The sequence below is a fragment of the Ursus maritimus genome, unplaced genomic scaffold (assembly GCF_017311325.1).
Source record: "Ursus maritimus isolate PB19 unplaced genomic scaffold, ASM1731132v1 scaffold_18, whole genome shotgun sequence".
In the NCBI taxonomy this organism is placed as follows: Eukaryota; Metazoa; Chordata; class Mammalia; order Carnivora; family Ursidae; genus Ursus; species Ursus maritimus.
In genome coordinates, this window is record NW_024424230.1 from 35,556,902 (window position 1) to 35,580,174 (window position 23,273).

Consider the following 23,273-nt stretch of genomic DNA (forward strand, 5'->3'; position numbering starts at 1 on the left):
CTTCTACCTTCAATAAACCAGAAAGAACATTTGGCATTTTCCTTCTCACACAGCTGGATGGAAGTCAGGCTGATCCACGAGTATTATCTCCATGTAGAGCTGAGGGGAAACGCTTACCCATACTTACTGCAGCAAGAGCCAGGATCAAACATGCTTCCGATTCCTCCAGTCCAGCTTCCAACCCCCAGCTAGGTGCCTTGAGAAACACACAGGAGTTTGTATAAACGTAATTCACAGAAGGCCTGGTATTCCTTAAACCACCCAGGATTTTCTGTGGTGGCCAGAACTTCTAATTTAAGAGAGAGAGAATGAGTCTGTCCTTTCACTTTATTCCTGAATTTGCAGTCTCCCTCCAATTCCCACATTCCCCCTCTGGAATCCATAACCAACTCTGCTTTCCCTGAGGTTACTGGGAAGTGATCTGGCTCCGTGCTGTACAAGGTAAAAATGTACTCAGAACAATCCACTTACCTCCCCCCAAGTCTAGGAAAGTTGTACACGTCAGAAGACAGCAGTTGCAGGGTGCCTGGGTGGCACAGCGGTTAAGCATCTGCCTTCGGCTCAGGGCGTGATCTCGACGTTATGGGATCGAGCCCCACATCAGGCTCTTCCTCTATGAGCCTGCTTCTTCCTCTCCCACTCCCCCTGCTTGTATTCCCTCTCTCACTGGCTGTCTCTCTCTGTCGAATAAATAAATAAATAAATCTTAAAAAAAAAAAAAAGACAGCAGTTGCTTAGATTGGCGCTCGACATCAATCTGAGCTCTGATGCTGTGAATCAGGCAGAGAAGTGAGAAGTTGGGGAAAGGGGCAGGGCAAGTCAGGGACTCTGAAATACTCCTCCACGCCTCTGGGGCAAAGTTCTAAGAGGTCCCTTTTGCTTTAGATATGATGAACAATGTGGTTCATAATACGATACGGTTCAAAGGGTACTCCTTTAGTAGACTGAGAGGCGTGTAAAATTACAGTGTATGTGTATGAATGACAATGCAGACCGCCCCACTGTACAGCAAGTCCTCTGAATGCTTACTGAACTGGATACTCAGGTGGTTACCGAGGAAGATGCTTCAGGGCAACTTATGAAAACTGTCTAATACAAACCCAAGTGACAAATTAAAACAATAACCATGAATTCAGTCTCTCTGAGACTAGGCCTATTTTCAGGGAACCTTAGGGGGTTGAGTTCTGTGCATGAAAAATGTTCTAAAACACCAAGTTAGTTCAGTGAATCTGCTCTGGGGTCCCACACGCATGGGATTCAAACAAATCCCTGTGTGCCAATGGGGGTGAAGACTCAGATACTTTAGTTGATAAGCAAGGAAACTGTACTTCGGGGCATCCTGGTTCGAGGCTGGGAACTCAGATTCTCACTGCTTTGGTGTATGCATGCACGCATGTGCCTGAGGGCATGAGACAAGTTTATACAGACTCAATAGTCTAGAAGTGCACAGTCCAAATACGGATGGCCACTAGTGACATGTGGCTAGTCCAAATTAAGATGGGCTCTCAATGTAAAATACACTTCATATTGTACAAGGACTTTATAAAAGAAAAAGTATAAAATACCTCAACTATCTTTTATGTTGTATATGTGAAATGATACTATTTTGGATATGCCGGGTTAAAAGATGTCACTAAAATAAATTTCACCTAATTGTTTTTACTCTTATTATATAGCTACGAGGAAATTTTAAATTATTTACGTAGCTCAAATTATATTTCTGTATTTCTAGAAAAACTGGATAGTGGTCTAGAAATCTCGATTTAGACAAAATATCACAACTCCTTTGGAAGCAAACTGTCACATTAGATCATGGCAAACTCCAACCAAGAAAGTCCTCACTTCCCCCCTTTCAGCATATTTATTACGCACAGTATTCATTTCATTGCCAATTTCCCAGATGACTCTGGGTCAGGGAAAGCCTCCACTCTCATGCCAATATTCCCCCGAGCTTAACCTCCCTCCACCCAACTCCCAAAACTCCCGACTCTCGTGGTGCATGTCCCAAACTTCTGGCACACCCAACATCCTGTTTCTAGCATCTTCTTCTTCCTTCTGCTCCCACTACACACTCACCCTCAAGGGCATCCTTTCTCTCATGATTCATGTATGTGACTTCACACCAACTCACATGAGACACAACTCTCCTTTTCAGCCCCGACATCTACCAGAGTAAATGTCAGGATAGCCTGCTTTAAGTCAAACTGTAAAAGAAGAATCAATCTATGTACTTTTAAAGAATACAAGAAAGAACTGACTGCAGTTCAAATTCACAACTGCCTGCCAAATTCCTAGAATGGTGGGCGTGTACTGGAAGAAAGGTCAAGACCACACAAAGTGTAGTCTGTTAAAATAAAAATTGAGTAATCTAGGTTTTATCTCTTTTTATTTTCTATGTCCTCTCTTTGAAGAGAGTAATAAATAATGAAATGTCCCAAAGAAGGGCATATGAAAAGAAAAGGCCCCAAATAACACAAAATTAGGCAAATTCACTCATGAAGAAAGAGAATAAACAGAGGTTCGGGACGCCAGGGTGGATCAGTTGGTTAAGCATCTGCCTTTGGCTCATGTCACGATCCCAGGGTCCTGGGATTGAGTCCCGCCATCAGGCTCCTTTCTCAGGGGGTAGTCTGCTTCTCCCTCTGCCTGCTGCTCCCCTTGCTTGTCCTCTCTCTCTCTAACAAATAAATAAAATCTTTAAAAAAAAAAAAAAAAACGGAGAGAGGTTCTTAATCTGGGACACATGGATGCAGGTCTGAATCCCCGAAAGTGTGGGCCTGAGGTTCTGAGGGTGTGTGCATACGTACATCTGTGAGGAAAGAGTCTGCAGCTTTCATCAGATTTCAAAGGGTCTGTGATCCAAATAGTATTACTGCTATGGGACTTAAAAATGAAACTCGATGAAATTAAAGGTGAAGAAAGTCATCTATTTACAGGATAAATATCTTAAGACACCAATGACAACATGTCCGTGGTTATTAAGCCCATCACAATGCACATCTGTTAACTTTGTAGATCTTCACAGTGTGATCTTCACCACAACTTGCAAAGTGTAACCACTCAGCGCCTTCTGCTTCATTCTGTTCAGTTTTTCCGTTACAATTCTTCCAGCATAATTTTTTGATAGCAAGTGTATGACTTTGACTAAAACAAAGATAGAGAAATCATGAAAGGAATGTATGCTAGGACTACAAAATATTTTATCTATGTATTAATTTAATTACCCTGCCCTTGCTATTAATGTTGTTAACATGAATGGAAGTCAAAACCTGAAAATCAAAATGTACCAGTCTTACAAAGAGCAGAATCAGACCTATAAATACAGAGAACAAACTGATGGTTGCCAGAGGGGAGTTGGGTGAAGGGCTGGGCAGAGGAGATGAGAGGGAGATTCAGACTTCCAGGTATGGGATGAGTAAGTCACGGGAATGAAAGGCACAATGAGGAATACAGTCAATGACACTGTAATAGTGACATTAACAGGGACAGACGGAAGCTACACGTGGGGTGAACGTAGCGTAACGTGTGAACCTGTCAAATCACTAAGTTGTACACCTGAAACCAATGTAATGTTGTATATCAACCATACTCAAAAATAAAATTGTAAAAATTAAAAAGTACAGGTTTTAGAATACCATCACTAATACTTTAGCAATTTTATTCTACACTTGAAAACATCTTACTCTACTTAAAACTGTCAGACTAAATATCTTATTTACTGACAAAGGACACTACCAAAAAGAGCAAGAAACGAACAATGAATTCCTGTCAAATTTTGTTTAAATGATCAGTAGAATTCATGAAATGGCTGTTAAAATCAGTCTTTCAGATAACATTACTAAATGTGTTTCTTTTTAAAGAATTCCAACTTGCAACATATTCAAAATTATTTTATTCTTTTGACATCCCTGTGACACAGATGGACTCTTACGTTTTTACTGCTGGGTAAGGAAAGATCTAATAAACTGCCCAATGAAACAATCTTGGTCTCCAATGTGACCTCTAACTGCATGACCTTGGGCAAGACACTCATATTAATGCCCCTTCAACCCCATGACAGGCCTAGAATGCTACTAAACATATATTAAGAAATCCCTATGAAAACATAATACCCTCTAAAAATTTAACCTCCAAACCAAAGAGGAATAAAGTTAAAAACTTAAGTAGGTTTTAAGGCAGTAAACCCTGAAAACAATATCAGAGCACACAAATTATACTTTCAGATGCTGAGAGCCCACATGTCACCAGATGCACTCTCAGGATCACAGGGAGGAATGAAATAGAACCTTGAGGTAATGAAACACATTTTCACAAAATTGGCATACCAGAACCTATGCAACCCCACGACCGTGAGCCCGTGCAAGTGGCCACTCTGGAGGCTACGCGCACTTCAACAATGCTACTGTACATCACAGTTTCCTGAAGTGCTTCTCAAGGCAGTGCTTCCATACTGTGCAGGCTATGACTTCAACACTATCTCAATGACAGTGCATCTTTTGTGAGTCTGACTCTAATCTGATTACTGAGGGTAGTCAAGAGTCATCAGGAGATGAGCTTTATTAAAGAAATCAATGCCAAACTTTAAAAAAAGTGATGAAGTGAGTACAATTATAAAACGTATTTAATTGGTTTTCTTGAATCACTTGTAAGCTGGTTCCTAAAGAGAGGTTCCAAAAATATTTTAAATGACACCAACATGACTAGAATCTCATTTGTTATTGATAATATTAAAGATATACCATTTCACTGGAGGAATGGTTTGAAGTAGTGACATTACTGAAACAAGTGTATAACAGTACAGCTGACCCTTAAACAACACGGGTTGGAACTGCATGGGCCCACTTACACACGGAATTTTTCAATACATACAGTACAGTACCATAAATGTATTTTCTCTCATGATTTCTTAACATTTTTTCTCTAGCTTATGTTTATGTTATCAATAAGGCTTCTAGTCAACTGGAGGCTATTAGTAATTAAGCTTTTGTGGAGTCAAAAGCGAAACACCTCTAACCCCCACACTGTTCAAGGACTAACTGTATATACTGCTTCCCAGGGGAGCTATGTTGAGGAACAGTACCTTTTTTCCTATGTAAGCTTTAAGATGGTGGGTTTCTTTCTTTCTTTCTTTCTTTCTTTCTTTCTTTCTTTCTTTCTTTCTTTCTTTCTTTTTTTTGTAATATTCCCTCTAAATCTAGCATGTTAAGAGATCACATTTAGAAGACAGGGAGTTTGGGGGAGCCAACCTAAAAGGCAGTGTTTGCTTGTATTACCTCTGCATCTCATTATTAGCAAAAAGTTTCATTTGAAAGGTACCTGAAATTTGATAAGTGGGATATTAACAATCCAAATAATATAATGTGGTTAAGTCATGAATTAGTTCTTACAAATCTAACACCACCACAATGACAAAAAAAAATCTTAAAATAAAAAATACAAATTCTGTTCTTGTCCCCTTCCCATGCTTTCTAAGGGGCTTCCTGCCAGTATCCCACATTCAGGATCTGTGGAGGAGAGCAAGCACCATGGCAGGGCAAGGTAAAAGGAAGGAGAAAAGAAGGGAGGGGAGCCCAAGAAGAGAGAAAATTTCAAATGCCTGGAATATGGAATTTTCACTGGAGTACTTCCCTCTTCGGTAAGCAACACCATGAACTATTTTAATTGCTAAACCCACCATCAGAGGTGGGAGAGAAGCCAAAAGGGCAGCAGGAACAAAGATTAATTTTAACCAATATAATTATTACGAGCACTAACATGCTTTGCCAATAAGGAGACAAACCCCCATGGATGAAATATCTTATAAAAGACATGTGCTCACAGGTCTCTCTCCACTAAGCCCATCACTTTCATCATGATACTATCATTTGGAATTGTATCTGACATTCTATTTTGTTTTTTTTTTTTGTTTTTTTTTTTAAAGATTTTATTTATTTATTCGACAGAGATAGAGACAGCCAGCGAGAGAGGGAACATAAGCAGGGGGAGTGGGAGAGGAAGAAGCAGGCTCATAGCAGAAGAGCCTGATGTGGGGCTCGATCCCAGAACGCTGGGATCATGCCCTGAGCCGAAGGCAGACGCTTAACCGCTGTGCCACCCAGTCTGACAGAATGAGGTTAATGATTTTTTGATAATTTAGACATTTTTAAAGAATAGTTTGGGTTAAAAATCAGATTAAAAAAACATCCTGCTATCTAAGTGGGTGAGGGTGGGGAGAGGGTTATAAATGACAGGTGCTCTAAGCCAGCTCAGGCAGCAAAAGCCCAGGTCTGGGGCATGAGGCTCAAGGAGCACTTACTGTGCATGAAAGCAGGCATGTGACTTTGAGGGGCACCTGACTGCTCCACCATGGGATCTGAGCTGAAGTGTTCAAACACAACATGAGGCTACCAAAACACAATCTATGATATTTCAAAAAATCACCCACATTTTTAATCCAATTTTGTTACAAATCTACTCTAGTCACTTTCTAGATGACATCGTTATGAAAATCGCTTTCATCTCAAATGTGTTGTCTATAAAGATATTATGCAAACAAGCAATCTGTTCAAGCAAACTTTTAAAAACCAAGTGCAATATAGTAACAAACATCAATCTCAAGAGACTACCACAGTACCACTTGGTGGTAAGCACAATGAATAGAGATTTATGTCCCTCTCCATGTAAATGTGGCATAAATTTGCCACTAAAGACGAACACTATATGATCTCACATAGAGAATCTTTATAAAATAAAAACAAAAACTCATAGGAAAAGAGATCGGATTTATGGTTACCAGATGCAGAGGGTAGGGAGAGAGGGAATCAGAGGAAGGTGGTCAAAAGGTACAAACTCCCAGTTATAAGACAAGTAAGCACTAGAGACGTAACGTACGACATGATGATGACAGCAGACACTGCTGGATGATGAACGGGGAAGTTGTTAAGAGAGTGGATCCTAACAGTTCTCATTACAAGGAAAGACTTTTTTCCTATATTCTTTTCTTCTTTCCCTTCTTTTTATTGTATCCATATGAATAAATGGATGTAAACTGAACATACTGCGGTAACGTTTCATAATGTATGTAAATCCTGCTATAGGCTGTAAACTTACACAGTCACTTACACGGATCACTTCTCAATAAAACTGGAAAAACACTGCCACTAAAACCTCGATGCTTCGGGCGCCCATGTGGCTCAGTAGGTTAAGTGGCCGACTCTTGATTTCAGCTCAGGTCAAAATCTCATAGAGTCCTAGAATCCAGCTGTGTCTGGCTCCCCAGCAGAGTCCCGCTCCCGCTCCCTCTCCCTCTGCCCCTCCCCCAGCTCATGCCCGCTCTAATAAATAAATCTTTAAAAAAAGATCTATAAAAGAGCAACTTATTTTTTAAAAATTAATTAAAATTAAAATTCAATGCTTTATAACAAATACAATTATAATTTGTATAATTATAACAAAATCTAATCTGATAAATAAAAATAGTAAGAAAATACCTTTGACTTGTTTCTACACAGTGGGTCCAGTCATTTATTTCTGGAACTTGATCAGTCTTTTTCCAGGTGTATAAACGAACCTTTCCACACTCTAATCCTACTGCAACAACGTATCTGTTTTTAAGGGAGGAGGGGAAGACAGTGATTAATCAGCATGAATTTTTGTTATCTCCGTCATCACTCTAACAGAGTTCTTTACCATGTTCCCAACTTCCGTGGCTTACGAAAGGCTCTGGTTAGAAGTGCCAGCCAGGAGAGAGTACACTGCTCCTACCGTGCCCTCATGGAGCCGCCTCTCTGTCAAGGGTGCACAAAGTTTCCCTCTGACCTCTACTGGCAAAGCCCACAAGCCAGTGTTCCGTGGCTGGCTGCAGGGGTCCTCGTTCTACCGCAGACACTTGTTACCGAGAAAGTACCACGGTTCTAAATTTGGTGAAATAAGGACCTTTGAGCCACACTCCCAATCCCCATTTTCCTACTCTGCATATCATCGAGTTCTATCAATTTAACAATTCTTAAAAGAAATGTAAGCATTATGAAAAAAATAGCAACTTGGAAGCGAAGAGAAACCAAGAATGAAAATATAAGAGGGCTACATATTAAGAAACCAAGTGTTAACAAAAATGTAAAACAAAGCCCCACTCAGAGACTGACCGTTGGGAAAGGCTGAGCAGCGGGCAGACACTGACGGCCGTCACTGCTCCGCCCACGTCCAGGACGGAGGAGCAGGGGCCGATGCTGTGCTCCACGGAGTCCTCACTGGAGTCGCACTCGCCCCACACAACCACCTAACAGAGACAGACCAAACTCTGTCAAGCTTTCTCTTTGCAAGGCTTCAGCAATGCATTAGAGTATCGATGGCACAGATAATGCAACATATTCACTCTAGCATTTAAAAAAAATTCTTCGTTCACATTTGCAGACGATGTTCCAGGATTTCAGAGTATTTCAAGCATCACGGAGAAGCCACGGTGTGACAGACAAGTCTGTGAGACCTCAATTACCTAAGTGTGCTGGTCCAAACATGGACTGCCCCTGCCCAGAGACCAGGGATTGTCTAGCCCGCTCTTTTATACTCAGGAAACCAGTTCTGATCCAGGGAAAGTCTATCAGTCACATCCTCACCAAGAGGTTCATGCACGTCTCCAAGAAGTTACCAAACAACACATGGGGACCTATCAAGCCCTGGCTCTTCCTCTATACCACCAACTGCTGAGGCAAACGACTCAGCAGTCAGGAGCAGCTAACCTTGATGATACCCTGTGGAAGAAGTGACACTTCCCTGCAAGTGTTAGGAGTTAGTTGGACAGTTAGGTGGTCAGGGTCCCCAAGAAGAAAATATGGAGTCAGGACAGCTAAGATAAAATAGCACTGACATTCTGCTTTGCAGCCTTGCAGAAATTACTTCTCCAAAACGTCCTAAAATAAGACAATTAACCAGAAAGTGCTTGTAAATATCACGGGCAAGGGGCAGTTAAGACCTTAGCCCCCAGATGTCAGCAAAAAAGGACCATCAGCACGTGAACATTAACCTAATAGGTAGACATATATGTGACCAAAGTCCTGATCGGCACGACTCAGCATACCCTGATTGCTTAAAAAAGTTCTGCAAAAGACCTCATAAAAACCCCTAAACTTAGAAACTTGGAGGGCAACCCTCTAGGGTCCCCCTCCCTCTCTGGGAACTTTGTACTCTTGCTCAATAAACTCTGCTTCGCTGCCCACCGCTCCTCATCTGGTCTACCTCTTCATTCTTCGAAGTGGCGTGACCAAGAACGCGGGCACTAAGGGGACACAAAATCCTGTAACAGAAGCTCACGCCTCCAGGGGGGTGACTGGTCACAAAGAAACAGAGAGGGAAGTGCAGTGGACAACACTTGCAAAATCCAGACCAAAGCAAGATTCCAAGCAGGAGGCTCTGACCAAGTAAACCGAAGTGCACTTCTGAGAATGTGTGGTGGGTGACACTCTGTGTGTTTCAGGCATGACACAGCCCTGGGAGCCACAGCTGGAGCACGTGCGAGTGCGCGCAACCATGGAGGGCAGAAGCAGTCCTGCTTCCTCGGTGGCCAGCACAGAAGCCCCAGGGAAGAAAGGAACCAGCAAATGGACACAAGTGAAGGTCTAAAAGAAATGGGTTTAGAGGCTGACATTTCAGTGTTTCACTGAGTGACATTTCCAAGCTAGTCCTCTGCTTCAGTAATTTGTACCATGACAACTAGAGAGAGCAGGGAGAGAAAAGGAAACGCTCAACTGTCTCACCACCTCTGATATGCAAGCACTCAGAAAATGGAAAAGGCATTTTAAAGTGTGTGAGGACAGGAGACACCAGAGGCCAGGGTGAGGGCCGTGGTCAAGAACCCATTCAGAGCTAACTTGTTTTGATTTTTTCAAAGCTTGGGAAACACACACCCACACACACGCACTGCTTCCTCCACTGAATGAAAAGGCAATAATCATCTATTGTAGAGAAAAATTTTAATTCATAAAGTATGAAAAAGAAAAGAAGCCAACTGTTTTCCTCCTTACGCCCCTCTACCCTCTCCTGCTTTCCTAGCTGGTTAGTCTTGAACCATTTCATTCACTACTTCTCTCCCACTGGGGACATCTGATGAACACCATGTGTCTAAAAGGTTTTCTTTTCATATTTGATTTTTCAGAGAAATGTATTTATAGAATTTAACAAGAAAAGTCTTTTTATGCATGCATATGAAAAACACAGAAGAGAATACACAGATTGATGTTTTTAATTGTATCAGAAAGTCAGGATTATGTGTTTTTATCCAAACATACCTGTAATATTATTTTACATTTGAAAAAATATTAAGTTAAAAAAAATTACCTTTTTGTCCCGACTCCCAGTGAAGAAATACTTGCTATCGGGACTCCAATCACAAGACCAAATAATTCTACTGTGCACAGCAGTTACCTTGTTGGTGAAGGCGAAGAGGCTGAAAACTGGGTCTGAAAGAAACACCATACACACTACTCACAGGGCAGACAAAGCTGTTTTTATCTGGTAGAAATTTAGGCTTATGTGCAATATACATCACACCCTTTAGCAATCATTTTATACATGCAGACTTTTGCAACAGACTAGGTTGCTGGCCCTCATCAGAAGGCTATGGGCATACAGTTACTTTTTCAGTAGGGAATGTCACTAGTCACTCTTTAGTGACTGGTGGCAAACACCTTCCAGGCACTTAACTAAAAATTCAACTTATGCCCATGAAAGAAGCCTGAGCAATTTAACTTTACTCAGGAAGTGGCCAGATTTACACATACGGAAAAAAGATTAATGTACTCAAATAATGAAAAAAACCCAAATGAACGAAAACCTTAAAAAACCTTTTCCCTTGTAAAATTTCAGTGTAAGGTAACTTCTAGCCTTCATATGGACCACACCTAAAAAATAAAATTACTTATGAAGAGGGAAGAGGAATGTACCTATTAATCTATAATCCATAAGATACAATAGATTAATGGATGTATCATTAGTATCATATTAACTTTTTAAAAACTAAAGGCCGCATGTTAGGAAATCACTAGTTGCAGAAGAAATCAGTCTGTTCTAACATGTACTGTTTAATATGCGTCAGTCTCTAAAATACCAGAAACTGAGAGACCAGGAACATCACACGATCAAACTGCATGCAAGTTATACCAATAGAAAGATTAAAACAGAATTAAACAACATGAAGATATCTTAAACACTCTAGATTTTACCCAAAGAAACCCGGGGAATAGAAATAGGCCATGCTCCAACAACACAAAGGTTTCCCCCCCTTTTGTTTTTAATTTATGCCAGGCTCAGAGGAGAACGCAGGTGGGTGTTAATATCCTGCCCAGGGGTCACGGTATTCACAGACAGATGCCTAAAATGCCCTTCCTAATTAACAAAGTGACAGGGGTAAGCAGGAAAAAGGTAAAAATAATGGTCTTTCTAATAAATTTCACAATTTAATTGTATCTTCATTATTACTGTCCCATAAAACCCTAGCTCAGAATATGGTACCCATTTAGTTTTATGCTGGCATTCTGTAAAAATTCACAAAATCTACATTTTTTAGATTTCTATGTTTCTTTTAACTGAGATGTCTGAATACACGCCATCCTGACTATATAATCACAAGGAAGTCAACTCAAAGATCACTGCATTTAAATCTTACACGGAAGGTCGAGTCTTCCTCAGAACACAACTTTGAAAGACTTCACAACAGTGAGACTCTGGTCTTCACCCTGTTATTACTTCTAGTCCTCTTCACCCAGTAGCTCCACAAGGTACATAAGATGGACATACGTGTTTCACTAATAATCTTCCAATTGGAAGCTGTTTTACCTAACTCAGGTGAGACTGTGTCCTGCTTTTTCCACAGTGACCATGTTCGATCTCTGGAAACAGCTAGTAAGAACTTGTCATTAGGTGAGAAGGCCATCTGCGTGACAGTCAAACTGTGAAAAACTAAATTCTGCACCTGTTTCCAAGATGTAGTGTTCCAAAGAATGATGGCTGCATGCTCTTTCTTAGCTGCCTGGAGGACAGAGATGAAACACATAATTTAAGTAGAAATAAACTAGAAAAAAACTCACATTTTAAAAATAACATATTGTTTCTATGGGTACATTTTATGTATCTATATAAAGGGGAAAAAAATTCTGAGGAGATACATACCACAAGCAGGTGTAATCCCCAGAAAGAGGAAGACTGGGATTAGACTAAGTGACTCATCAAACATGGACACTGTCATCACAGTGTTTCAATGTTTTACAAGAATATGTTCGTAGATTAATTTGTAATTAAGAGTTTAGAGACTTTCACTTTCAATCAATATAATGGAACAAGAAGGACCAGACTGACTCTCTTGTATGAAATAACTAAAAAACCAAACATAATACCTGAAAATAATGGCACTCCCAAATATGAGATATTTGGCAACAAAAAAACACTGATCTCTGAGAGACAAAGTGAATTTGAGTAGGAAAAAAAAAAAAAGGACCTCACTAAACTCTATGACAACTTCAAGCAGCCAAAGAGGTGTAACTTGAGTCCCCAAAAAGGATAAAAAGAAAAAATACTTAAAAAGATAATGGCCAAAAATTTTCCAAATTTGATAAAAACAATAAACAGACAGATCCAAGAAGTTCAGTAAAACCCAAGCAGAGCAAACATGAAGGAAATTATATCAACAATAATCGAATTGTTTAAAATCAGCAATGAGCATAAAATTGCAGTTCGAGGGGAAAAAACCCATCACCACGAAACAGAAAATTATAGCAGACTCCCATCAGAAAAAATGCAAATAAAAAAAAATGGAGCTACATCTTTAACGTACTTAAAGGAAAACCAACAATTTTTTACGCATTATAAAAATCATTCAAAAATTAGGGAGAGAGAGATTCTGCTGGACAGGCAGAAACTCAAAAAAGTCATGACCAGCAGAAGTGCATTATTAGGAATGTTAAAGAATATCCTTTAGGCAAAAGAAAATGATATCCGCTGGAAAATATTTTATTTAAATAACAACAAGATCTTGTGGAATTTCTATGAAGAAGTAAAGTGTCAAACAATACCACAGAGTAGGGGGAAACAAAAGTATACTTCTGTGAAGTTCTTAAATCATACACGAAATAGTGCAACATTATTTGGAGGCAGACTGTGGCATATTACAGATGTACAGTATGAAATGAAAGACAACCAATAAAATACCAGTGTTTGTATCTACTAGCCAAACAAAAGAAAGAAAATGGACTCATAAAAAGCAATCAGTCAATCCAAGATAAGTAAAATGAAACAAAGAAAGGATAGATCAAATAGAAAACGAATAGCAAGATGAAAGACTTAAATCCAAGCATATTATTATGTTAAATGTAAACAGTCTAATAAATACCCTGTTAAAATGGAAGATTATCAAAGTGAGTAAAAAAGCAAGACCCAACTGTAGGCTGCCTTTAAGAAACCCCCTGGAAAATAAAAGGAAACAAATAGCTTAAGAGCACAAGGATGGAAGAAGATACATAATTCAAGCATTTCTCAAAAGAAAGCTGGAGTGGCTATATGAGCATTGGACAATGTAGATTTAAGCACAACATACTGCCAGAAATAAAAAGGATCTTTCCATAATGATAAACTAGTCAATCAAGAGAAGATAACAAATCATAAATGTTTTAACAGCAGAGCTTCAAAATATATAAGGTAAAAACTGATTGAAATACAAGGATTAAAAGTCCACAATCATAGTCAGAGTTTTCAAAATGCTACTCTCAGTAAAACTGAAAGGATAAAGAAGACGTGAACGCTATCAACCAATCTGACGTAATTCATATTTTCAGAACACTCCACCCAACAGAAAAAGAATCCACATTCTTTTCTAGTGAACATGGAAATTTACCAAGATTAAATTTCAAAGGACTCAAATCATACTATGTTCTCTGACCACAATGAAATTAAATTAGAAATCAATAACAGAAAGATATTTGGAAAACACTCAGTATATGGAAACAAATAAATCTCAAAATAATCCATAGGTAAAAGACAAAATCAAAGGGAAATCAAAAAAACATTTTTAGTTAAGTGAAAATGAATAAAACGTATCAAAATTTGGGGCGCCTGGGTGGCACAGCGGTTAAGCGTCTGCCTTCGGCTCAGGGCGTGATCCCAGCGTTTCGGGATCGAGCCCCACATCAGGCTCCTCCGCTATGAGCCTGCTTCTTCCTCTCCCACTTCCCCTGCTTATGTTCCCTCTCTCGCTGGCTGTCTCTATCTCTGTTGAATAAATAAATAAAATCTTTAAAAAAAAAAAAAAGTATCAAAATTTACAGAATGTCTCAAAAATAATACTTAGAAATTTATAGCACTCAACACCTATATTAGAAAGATCTAAAATCAACAGTCTCAGCTTTAACCTTATTAAACTAGAAACAGAAGAGGAAATAAAATCTAAGAAAAAATAAAGGGGTGCCTGGGCAGCTCAGTTAAGAATCTGCCTTCAGCTCAGGTCATGATCCTGGGGTCCCTGGATTGGGTCCCATATAGGGCTCCTTGCTCAGGAGTGACCCTGCTTCTCCTCCTCCCTCTGCCCTTCCCCCTCCTCCTGCTCTTTCTCACTCACTCTCTTCTCAATTAAATAAATAAAATCTTTAAAAAAAACCCAAAAACAGCAAAACGCAATGAAGTAGAAACAAGAACAATAGCAGAGGAAAATCAACAAAACCAAAAAGCTGGTTATTTGAAAATATTTCTAAAAAATCATTATTTTCCTGATTCTCAGAATGCTTCCTCACAAAAAAAAAAAAAAAAAAAAGGCAGGGGAGGGCGTGAGGAGTGAGAAAGAAGACACAAATTGCTGACTGCAGTTATAAGAAAGGTGACATCACCAGAGATTCTACCGATATTAAAAGAAACATAAGAGGGGTGCCTGGGTGGCTCAGTCAGTTAAGTGTCTGCCTCTCGCTCAGGTCATGATCTCAGGGTCCTGGGATCAAGGCTCAGCGCAACAGGGAGCCTGCTTCTCCCTCTGCCTGCCCCTCTGCCTGCCTGTGCCCCCCTCCCCCATCAAATAAATAAATAAAATCTTAATAAATAAATAAATGAAGATCATAAGAGAGTATTATAAATAACTTCATGTCAACAAGTTTGACAATTCAGGTAAAAGGGACAAATTTTCTGAAAAATACAAACTACCAAAGTGCACTCAAGAAAAACTGGATAACCTACACAGTCCTATATCAATTAAAGACATTATATTTGTAGTTAAAAACCCTCCCACAGGGGCACCTGGGTGGCTCAGTCGTTAAGCACCTGCCTTCGGCTCAGGGCGTGATCCCAGAGTCCTGGGATCGAGCCCCACATCAGGCTCCTCTGCTGAGAGCCTGCTTCTTCCTCTCCCACTCCCCCTGCCTGTGTTCTCTCTCTCGCTGGCTGTCTCTGTCAAATAAATAAATAAATCTTAAAAACAAAACAAAACAAAACAAAAAACCCTCCCACAAAGAAAACTCCAGGATCAGTTGGCTTACTGGGGATTTTTCTCAAACATTTAAAAAAAGAAATAATACAAATTCTACACAAACTCTTCCAGAAAATTGCAGAAAAGTATTTCTAAGAGGCTAGCATTACTCTGAAACCAAAACCAGATGAAGCCATTATAAAGAAAGTAAACTATACTGCAATATCTATCATATACTCTATATAAAAATTTTGAATAAAACTTTAGAAAAATGAGTCCGGTAGTATATAAAATGATAATGTATCACAACAAACAGGTAGGGTTTGGTTCCAGAAATGCAAAGTTGTTTTATTATTTAAGGTCAGTATAATTCACCATATTAGTAAACTAAAAGGAGAAAACTGTATGATAATGTCAACAGATGAAGAAAAAAATATTTAGCAAAATCTATCATCCATTCCTGATAAAAACTATCTGCAAACTAGAAATTGTAGGCAACCTGATAAAGAAGAATCACAAAAAATCTACAGCAAAGATCACCCGTAATGGACAAAGAAGGAATGTTCCTGAGGGAAGGAATAAGGCCAGGGATTTCTGCTATTACCACTTCTATCCAACATTAAGACATCCATATGGGAAAGGAAGAATAGAACTTTCTTTATTCATATGCAACGTAGGCATCTATATGGAAAATGCTACAGTATCTATAATAAATTTAACAAGAACTAGTAAGTTTAGGAAGCTTGAATAAGCTTGAAATAAGATCAATATACAAAAAGTAACTGTATCTCCATATGTAAGCAACGAACAGATATAAAATATACGAAATAAGAGTAAATTTGACAAAACCGTGTAAGACCTGACACTGAAAACTACAAAACATTCCTAGTGATATTAAGATGTTAACACTGGGGGAAACTAAGTGAGAGGTATTCTATGTATCATCTCTGCAACATTTTGTTAAATCTACCATCACTCTAAAATAAAATGTCTACTTAAAACAAAAAATCATTCTTAAGAAATTAAAGACCTAAATGAGAGATATACTGCATTTGTGTGTCAAAAGACCCAATATTGTTAAAATTTTCCCCAAATTGACCTATAGATTCAATGCAATGCCCATCAAAATTCTAGTAGGTATTTTTGTGAAATTGTCAAGCTGATTCTAAAATTTATATAGAAAAGTAAAGAACCTAGACTAGCCAAAATAACTTTGAAAAGAAGAGCTTTGATTCCTCATTTCAAGACATATTATAAAAAGCTATAGCTATTAAGAGAAGGTGGTATTAGCATCAACATTAAGAAAAAAAGATGAATGGAAGAAAATAAAAGTCGAGAAATAGACCCACACATACATGGACAGCTGATTTTTGGCAAAGGTGCAACAGGCAGTAGGTATAGTCTTTTCAACAAATAATGATGGAACAGTTGGATACCACATGCAAGAAAACCACCTTTAACCAATATTCCAGGCCAAATGCAAGAATTAATTAAAGATGTATCACAGGTCTAAACATAAACCCTAACATTTATAAAACTCCTAGAAAAAAATGTAGCAGATCTTTGCGATCTTGAGTTAGGCAAAGATTTCTTAGATATTACACAAAAAGCATAACCCAATATAGAAAAAATTTGGTAAATTAGGCTTCACCAAAACATACAACTTCTGTTCTTTGAAAAACACTGTTAGGAAAATGAAGACAAGTCACTGGGAATACTTATCTAAATAGCATTTATCTGATAGTTGTATCCAGTGTATATAAAGAACTCTTCCAGATTCAGTAGTAAGAAAACAATGCAATAAAGAAAAGGCCAAAAGATTTGAAGATACTTCATCAAAGAAGAGATACAGATGGAGAATTAGCACATGAAAAGATGCTCAACATCACTGGTCATTAGGAAAATGAAAATTACAACCTCAATGAGATATTACACACCAAACAGAATGGTTAAAAAGATTGACCATAACTTACAAAGTGTTGATGAGGGTGTGGCGCAATAGGAGCTCCCACTGCTAGTGGGCCTGTAAAAGGGTATAATCACTTTGGAAAATAGCTTGGCAGTTTCTTAAAACTTTAAATATACATCTAGGGATGCCTGGGTGGCTCAGTCGGTTAAGCATCCGACTCTTGATTTCGGCTCAGGTCATGCTCTCAGAGTCCTGGAATCAAACGCCACATTGGGCTTGGTGTTCAGTGCAGAGTGCGCTTGACCCTCTCCCTCTGCTCCTCCCCCAGCTTGTGCTGACTCCCCCCACCCTAAAATAAATAAACAAATTTTTTAATAAATAAATAAACATACATTTAGCAATTCTACTCGCAGTTATTCATTCAACAGAAACGAAAGCATATATCCGTATGCAGACTTGTATACAAATATTCACAACTGCTTTATAAGTTAAAGCCAAAAGCTGGAAACTCCAATGTCCATTAATAAGTGAATACATCAGGGGCACCTGGGTGGCTCAGTGGGTTAAGCATCTGCCTTCAGTCAGGTCATGATCTGAGGGTCCTGAGATCAAACCCCGCTTTGGGCTCCCTGCTCAGCGGGGAGTTTGCTTCTTCCTCTGGCCCTCCCCCATTTGTGCACTCTCTCTCAAATAAATAAAATCTTTAAAAAAAAAAAAAAGTGAACAGATGAACAAATTGTAATGTACCTGTAAAAGGAAAAACTACTCAACAATAAAAAAGAATACACTGCTCACACATGCAACAACACAGATGAATCCCAAATTCTTGTACTGAATGAAAGAAGCCAGTCCACAAAAAAGAAAAAAGGGGAGCATGCTGTATGATTCCATTTATATAAATTTTAGAAGACTTACAGTACTCTATCATGATAGAAAGCAGATTAGTGGTTTCCTAGGGATGGGGCAAGAGAGGGTAAGAAGGGACAGGAAAGAGGACTTATCAAGGGGCAGAGGAAATTTCTGGGATTGATGACTATGTTCATTATCTTAACTGTGGTCATGATTTCATAGGTATAAACAAACATATGTCAAAACTTATCGGGGCGCCTGGGTGGTGTAGTCGTTAAGCGTCTGCCTTCGGCTCAGGGCGTGATCCCAGTGTTCTGGGATCGAGCCCCACATCAGGCTCCTCTGCTAGGAGCCTGCTTCTTCCTCTCCCACTCCCCCTGCTTGTGCTCCCTCTCTCGCTGGCTGTCTCTGTCAAATAAATAAATAAAATCTTAAAAAAAAAAAAAACTTATCAAACTGTTCACTTTCAACATGTAACTTATGGTATGCTAATAATACCTAAATAGAGTTGTTAAAAATGTTAGTTTCGGGAACCTGGATGGTGCAATTGGTTAAGCGTCTGCCTTCAGCTCAGCTCACGATCCTGGGGCCCTGGGATCGAGCCCCACATCGGGCTCCCTGCTAGGCGAAGAGCCTGCTTCTCTCTCTCCCTCTGCCACTCCCCTTGCTTGTGCTCTCTCTCTTTCTTGCAAATAAATAAATAAAATCTTTTTAAAAATGTTAGTTTCAAAGGAAGATACATCCAATCATTTGCTTTACCAATCAAAACCAAATGTGTGGCTGGCATCCCCCATTCAAGAAACCCAGCTAGCTTCAGGTAAACCTTCAGATTTAAACTTTCCAAGCCACACCTCTTTTCTACTGTTTATTAAAATATAAAATACACAGAAAAAGTATACAAATAACAATAAGAAAGTTGCATACATTTGCTATGAGCAAGCCCACGTGAAAAGGAAAAATAACCAATTATATGACTGCCCAAAGCTAAAAACAAAATAGCTGCCCAGTAGAAGCATGGCTATTCCTGCTACTATGCTGCATTCTTTACACAAGCCCCTATAACAAAAGGAAGTAGTCTCAGTACCAACCTCAAAGAGGGGACAACAAGCAAAGGAGGTGAGACAGGAGGGGCACAGCAATATTTCTTATGACGCCTCTCAATGCAGGCAGTGGCAAGAAGCCACAGGAAAAGCAGGGACAGAGGGGCCCAACCATATAGGTAGCTCGCATCATCAGCTTAAAACGAATAAATAAATTCTAGAACATGTAGAGAAATATATGGGTCTCAGGCCTTTCAGTCAATCCTCCATACATATTCACTCCACAGAATATGGATAAATACGGAATTGTGAGTTGGAGATCATTCTCCCAGGCAAAAGCTTGAAGAGCACTATTCCGCAATGCCACGTGCTAGTAAGCCAGCCACCACCGCGCCTCACCGCAGCACGGTCTGAGGGACTCCATTCACTCCAGTCAGTACCAGTCTGTTCCTGGACAAACTGTCAGATGGAGGGGAGCGCGCTCTGGGTCTCACCCTTTCACTCCCTGTGTCTTCAGAACTCCCAATTATTTCAATTTATTTATCGCATTTTTAGGTCACTGAAAAATACCTGATTAAATAAATCAGGCATAAATCAACTCAAACCAAGTTTAGGAACAAAAGTGTGTGCTGAAACAGATTTAAAATTCAACTGCAGGCTTTTTACTTTTTATTTGTTTTTATTTTTAAGTAAGCTCTACACCCAAAGTGGGGCTTGAACTCACAATCCTGAGATCAAGAGCCACAGGTTCTACTAACTGAGCCAGCCAGGCGCCCCTCAACTGCAAGCTTTTAAGGGATAGAAGGGAAATGAAACTGAGAAAGCAAGATTCAGAAAAAACCAGGCCCAGTGGCCTTTCACAGAGCGTTCTGCCTCCATCACCACAACTTGCAAGAGCCTGAGGATTCAAATAACATGTGAACAAATAGAATGAAAAAGTAAAATTCCCTACCTTACATGCTGAGGCAAGCAGAGCCTTTGAATTGCTACAAGCAACACAAAATATTTCATAACCATGTCCATATCTAAAATTTAAAAAGAAAAAAAAATGCATGACCCCTACATTAGTATATGTACCTATTCTCATGCTGCAAAGTTTTCAAAATCTGAAAAGAACATCAGTTTCTCTAATATACAATTCTTTTAGGGATGTTACATTTTTGTCTAGACAAACATTTAGGGAAAAAACAGAGACTGGGGAAAATGCCAGCTTCCTAAAGGTGATATAACTTATTCAAACAATTAGATAAAAATACAAATTTTCACCCCCAGCCAGCCAATACAACAAACAAATCCAGGAAAGGTTTTGATAGAGAACCACAAAAGGGAAAAAATAAAAACAAACAACAGAATAATAAATATTAGAAGTCCTTTTAAAAAAGGAAAAGAAATATAATGTTATATCTCCCTACTTCAAAAATGAAGACCAGTAAATAAATCCAGTAAATAGAATACATAGTAATATAAAAATCTATGTGAAGTTTAATTCTTTCCCCTTAGGAAGGCCACTGAAGATTTTTAGATGAGGGGGGGACAGTATAGGTGAAAGGAAAGCAAAGGAGAAAATCAAATCGTGGGGAGAAAAAAAATCACAAGTTATGAAAGAATCATCAAAGAGCTTAGCACAGTTTAACTTACAGTTTTTGAACTTCAGGCCACAAAGTATTCTGCAGAAGATGGTCCTCAGTGGGAGGTTCTACAATACATGTATAGCATTGCAGTTCATTTTTCTATTTTCATGCAAGTAAGTGAATTCTATAGCACTTACGTAGGTCAACGTAACAGGTACCATACCATGTGTACTAACGACTCTATTGAACCCCCTTTTTACCATTTCTTACCAGTAAGTATGGAGGGGTGAAAGGCCACTGGCTGATAATCGAAACTAGTACCAGTTAATAGTTCTTCTTCATCAGAAGGCTGAGAAGCTATATCTCCTAGTTTAAAAGAAACACACCAACATCATGAATTAGTCCCCATATTTATAGGTCCTATACACGTCCCAATATTAAGACCTTCAGAAAGCAATGGCACCTCAAAGTACTTCAAAGATGCATCAGTGTGATTCCAAAGCCATGGGTATATCCACTACTCCACTATTTTGCAATTGTGCTCCTTGAAGCACCAGTCAATTCCAGAAAGATTCCTTTCTTTTTCTTTGACCTAACAGTTCCCAAACTTAAAACAATCAGACAAGTTCTTCAGCTAGCCATATTAGCACGTGTGGTGGCAGTGCTCCATGAAACACACTTTGTGAAAGCTGCACCTATTTCAGGGTCTGCATATGGACAGAGCACTTAGCATGAAATGTCTGAGGCAGAAAGCAGATGCATGTATCGTGATTTAAAAAAAAATCAGGGGCTTTTAGGTGGCAGAGTCCATTAAGTGGCCAACTCTTGGTATTGGCTCTGGTTGTGGGGAATCGAGCCGCGCTTCGGGCTCTGCACGCAGCAAGGAGTCCGCTTGAGATTCTCTCTCCCTCTGTCTCTGCTCCTCCCCCCTTCTCTAAATACATAAATCTTAAAAAAAATTATTTAAAAACTCAGTAATGAACATGAGGTACATGTTACCCAAGTGTGTAACTAGGTTTTAAACACCACTATGGGTTCAAAACTTTTGGACACAAAGCCTTACCCTGAAAGACAGCTTTATTTGATAACCCCAAAGCAGGGACAGTAGCTCCTTCTGGAAGATCACCGTCTTGCTGGAATAAAAAGTATGATACATGTTTTAAACACTAAAAGTTACTATTACCTCAGGCACACAAAATGTCATCCTCATAAATGCAGAGGAACAATTTAAAGACCACATTGTGTGGGTATCTGCCCACACTTCCATTTTCTTCTAAACCAACAGATGGAATGCTCTCCAAAGACAGGCTGCAGTTAGCCCCCAACCCTCTACACCCAACACATAAAGTGGAGTATTTTCTCATCCATGAGCTCGTCAAACCCTAACAGCTCAGTGAGTTTCAGAGTCTGACAAAAGTGTACTTGTCTGGTTTCTAGCAAAAAGTGGGCTGAAAATGGCATGCCCGGGGCTCTACTTCCAAGAGTCTCCCAAGCACACCCCTAATGATGCTTGTGTAAACATCACTGTTTTCCTAAAAAGGCACACAGTATTTTCATTACACATATTTAAACAACTCAGTATTTTAAAAAAATTTTACAGAGTCTCATTTGAAGTGCCAATAATCTTATACCCTGCAATTTATACCAATCAAATTATCTCATAAAAAACTATATGCTAACCATCAAAACTGGCACATGTCCATACGCTAAGAGCATTTCTCACAATTTAGACTTTAATACAGGGGCTGGAACTCAACACAAACATGAGCAATGGGAATTTAAGCCATCATCAAGAATAGCTACCCAGGACATAAGAGACTGCATGTTTTATCTCAGAAACAAAGAAAAACAAACCAGCATGGAAAAGAGCAGCAAGAAGCATTCCTACAAACCTATCCACACATTCAGAATGGGAACAAAACCCAAAACACGGCAAGAGGCTTTCCAGTCTAGGCAATTTCTGTATCTTGGGACACAGAGTTGAGTGTATACCTGGACTAAGGCTCTCATGGAATCCTAAAACCACATTTCAATCCCTAGAACTGAGAGATCCTGAAACCAACGGCCTTTCCACCCCCATAGCTCTATATAATAATCCCAATCAAGACTTCCCTTTTGATCTCATTCCCACTATTATGATTAGAAACAAGCAGAACAGAATCTTAGATATTCTTCACATAATCAAGAAAGCCTGTGTCATGAGGTGCTCAGTATATGCTCAAGGAAATTTAGCTGGGACTTTTATTTCAGATGACTCACTTTCTTCACCAGTCTTAACCCAGCCCTGCCTTCAGGGTCTCCAGGCTCAAAGGCATCCTGTTCTCACATAATATTCTCCACCCAAAATACCTTTCAGGACTTTGTTTAGGAACCCTCCAACAGGGCCCCCTAGTCAAAATGGTGCCTGCCTCCCAAGGTCCTCCAGCACTTGACTTTCTCCATTCTCTCCATTTCCATGGATGTACTACTCTTCTACCCTGCTGCTCGCTCCC

At 39.4% G+C, this 23,273-nt stretch overlaps 1 protein-coding gene across 1 annotated transcript in view; it reads right to left on the minus strand.

Moving 5' to 3' along the window:
- Window positions 1–2,908: 2,908 nt before the first annotated feature.
- The window catches only part of ELP2 (elongator acetyltransferase complex subunit 2), a 42,480-nt gene continuing 22,115 nt past the window's right edge, over window positions 2,909–23,273 (minus strand). The window contains exons 14-22 of the mRNA XM_008691325.2: window positions 21,845–21,914; window positions 21,052–21,147; window positions 20,849–20,906; window positions 20,163–20,235; window positions 11,809–12,001; window positions 10,312–10,433; window positions 8,124–8,257; window positions 7,470–7,583; window positions 2,909–3,144 (exon numbers count right to left, since the gene is read on the minus strand). Of these exons, the coding sequence (XP_008689547.1) occupies window positions 2,988–3,144; window positions 7,470–7,583; window positions 8,124–8,257; window positions 10,312–10,433; window positions 11,809–12,001; window positions 20,163–20,235; window positions 20,849–20,906; window positions 21,052–21,147; window positions 21,845–21,914 (1,017 nt within the window). The 3' untranslated portion in view covers window positions 2,909–2,987. The remainder of the gene's footprint in view (window positions 3,145–7,469; window positions 7,584–8,123; window positions 8,258–10,311; window positions 10,434–11,808; window positions 12,002–20,162; window positions 20,236–20,848; window positions 20,907–21,051; window positions 21,148–21,844; window positions 21,915–23,273) is intronic.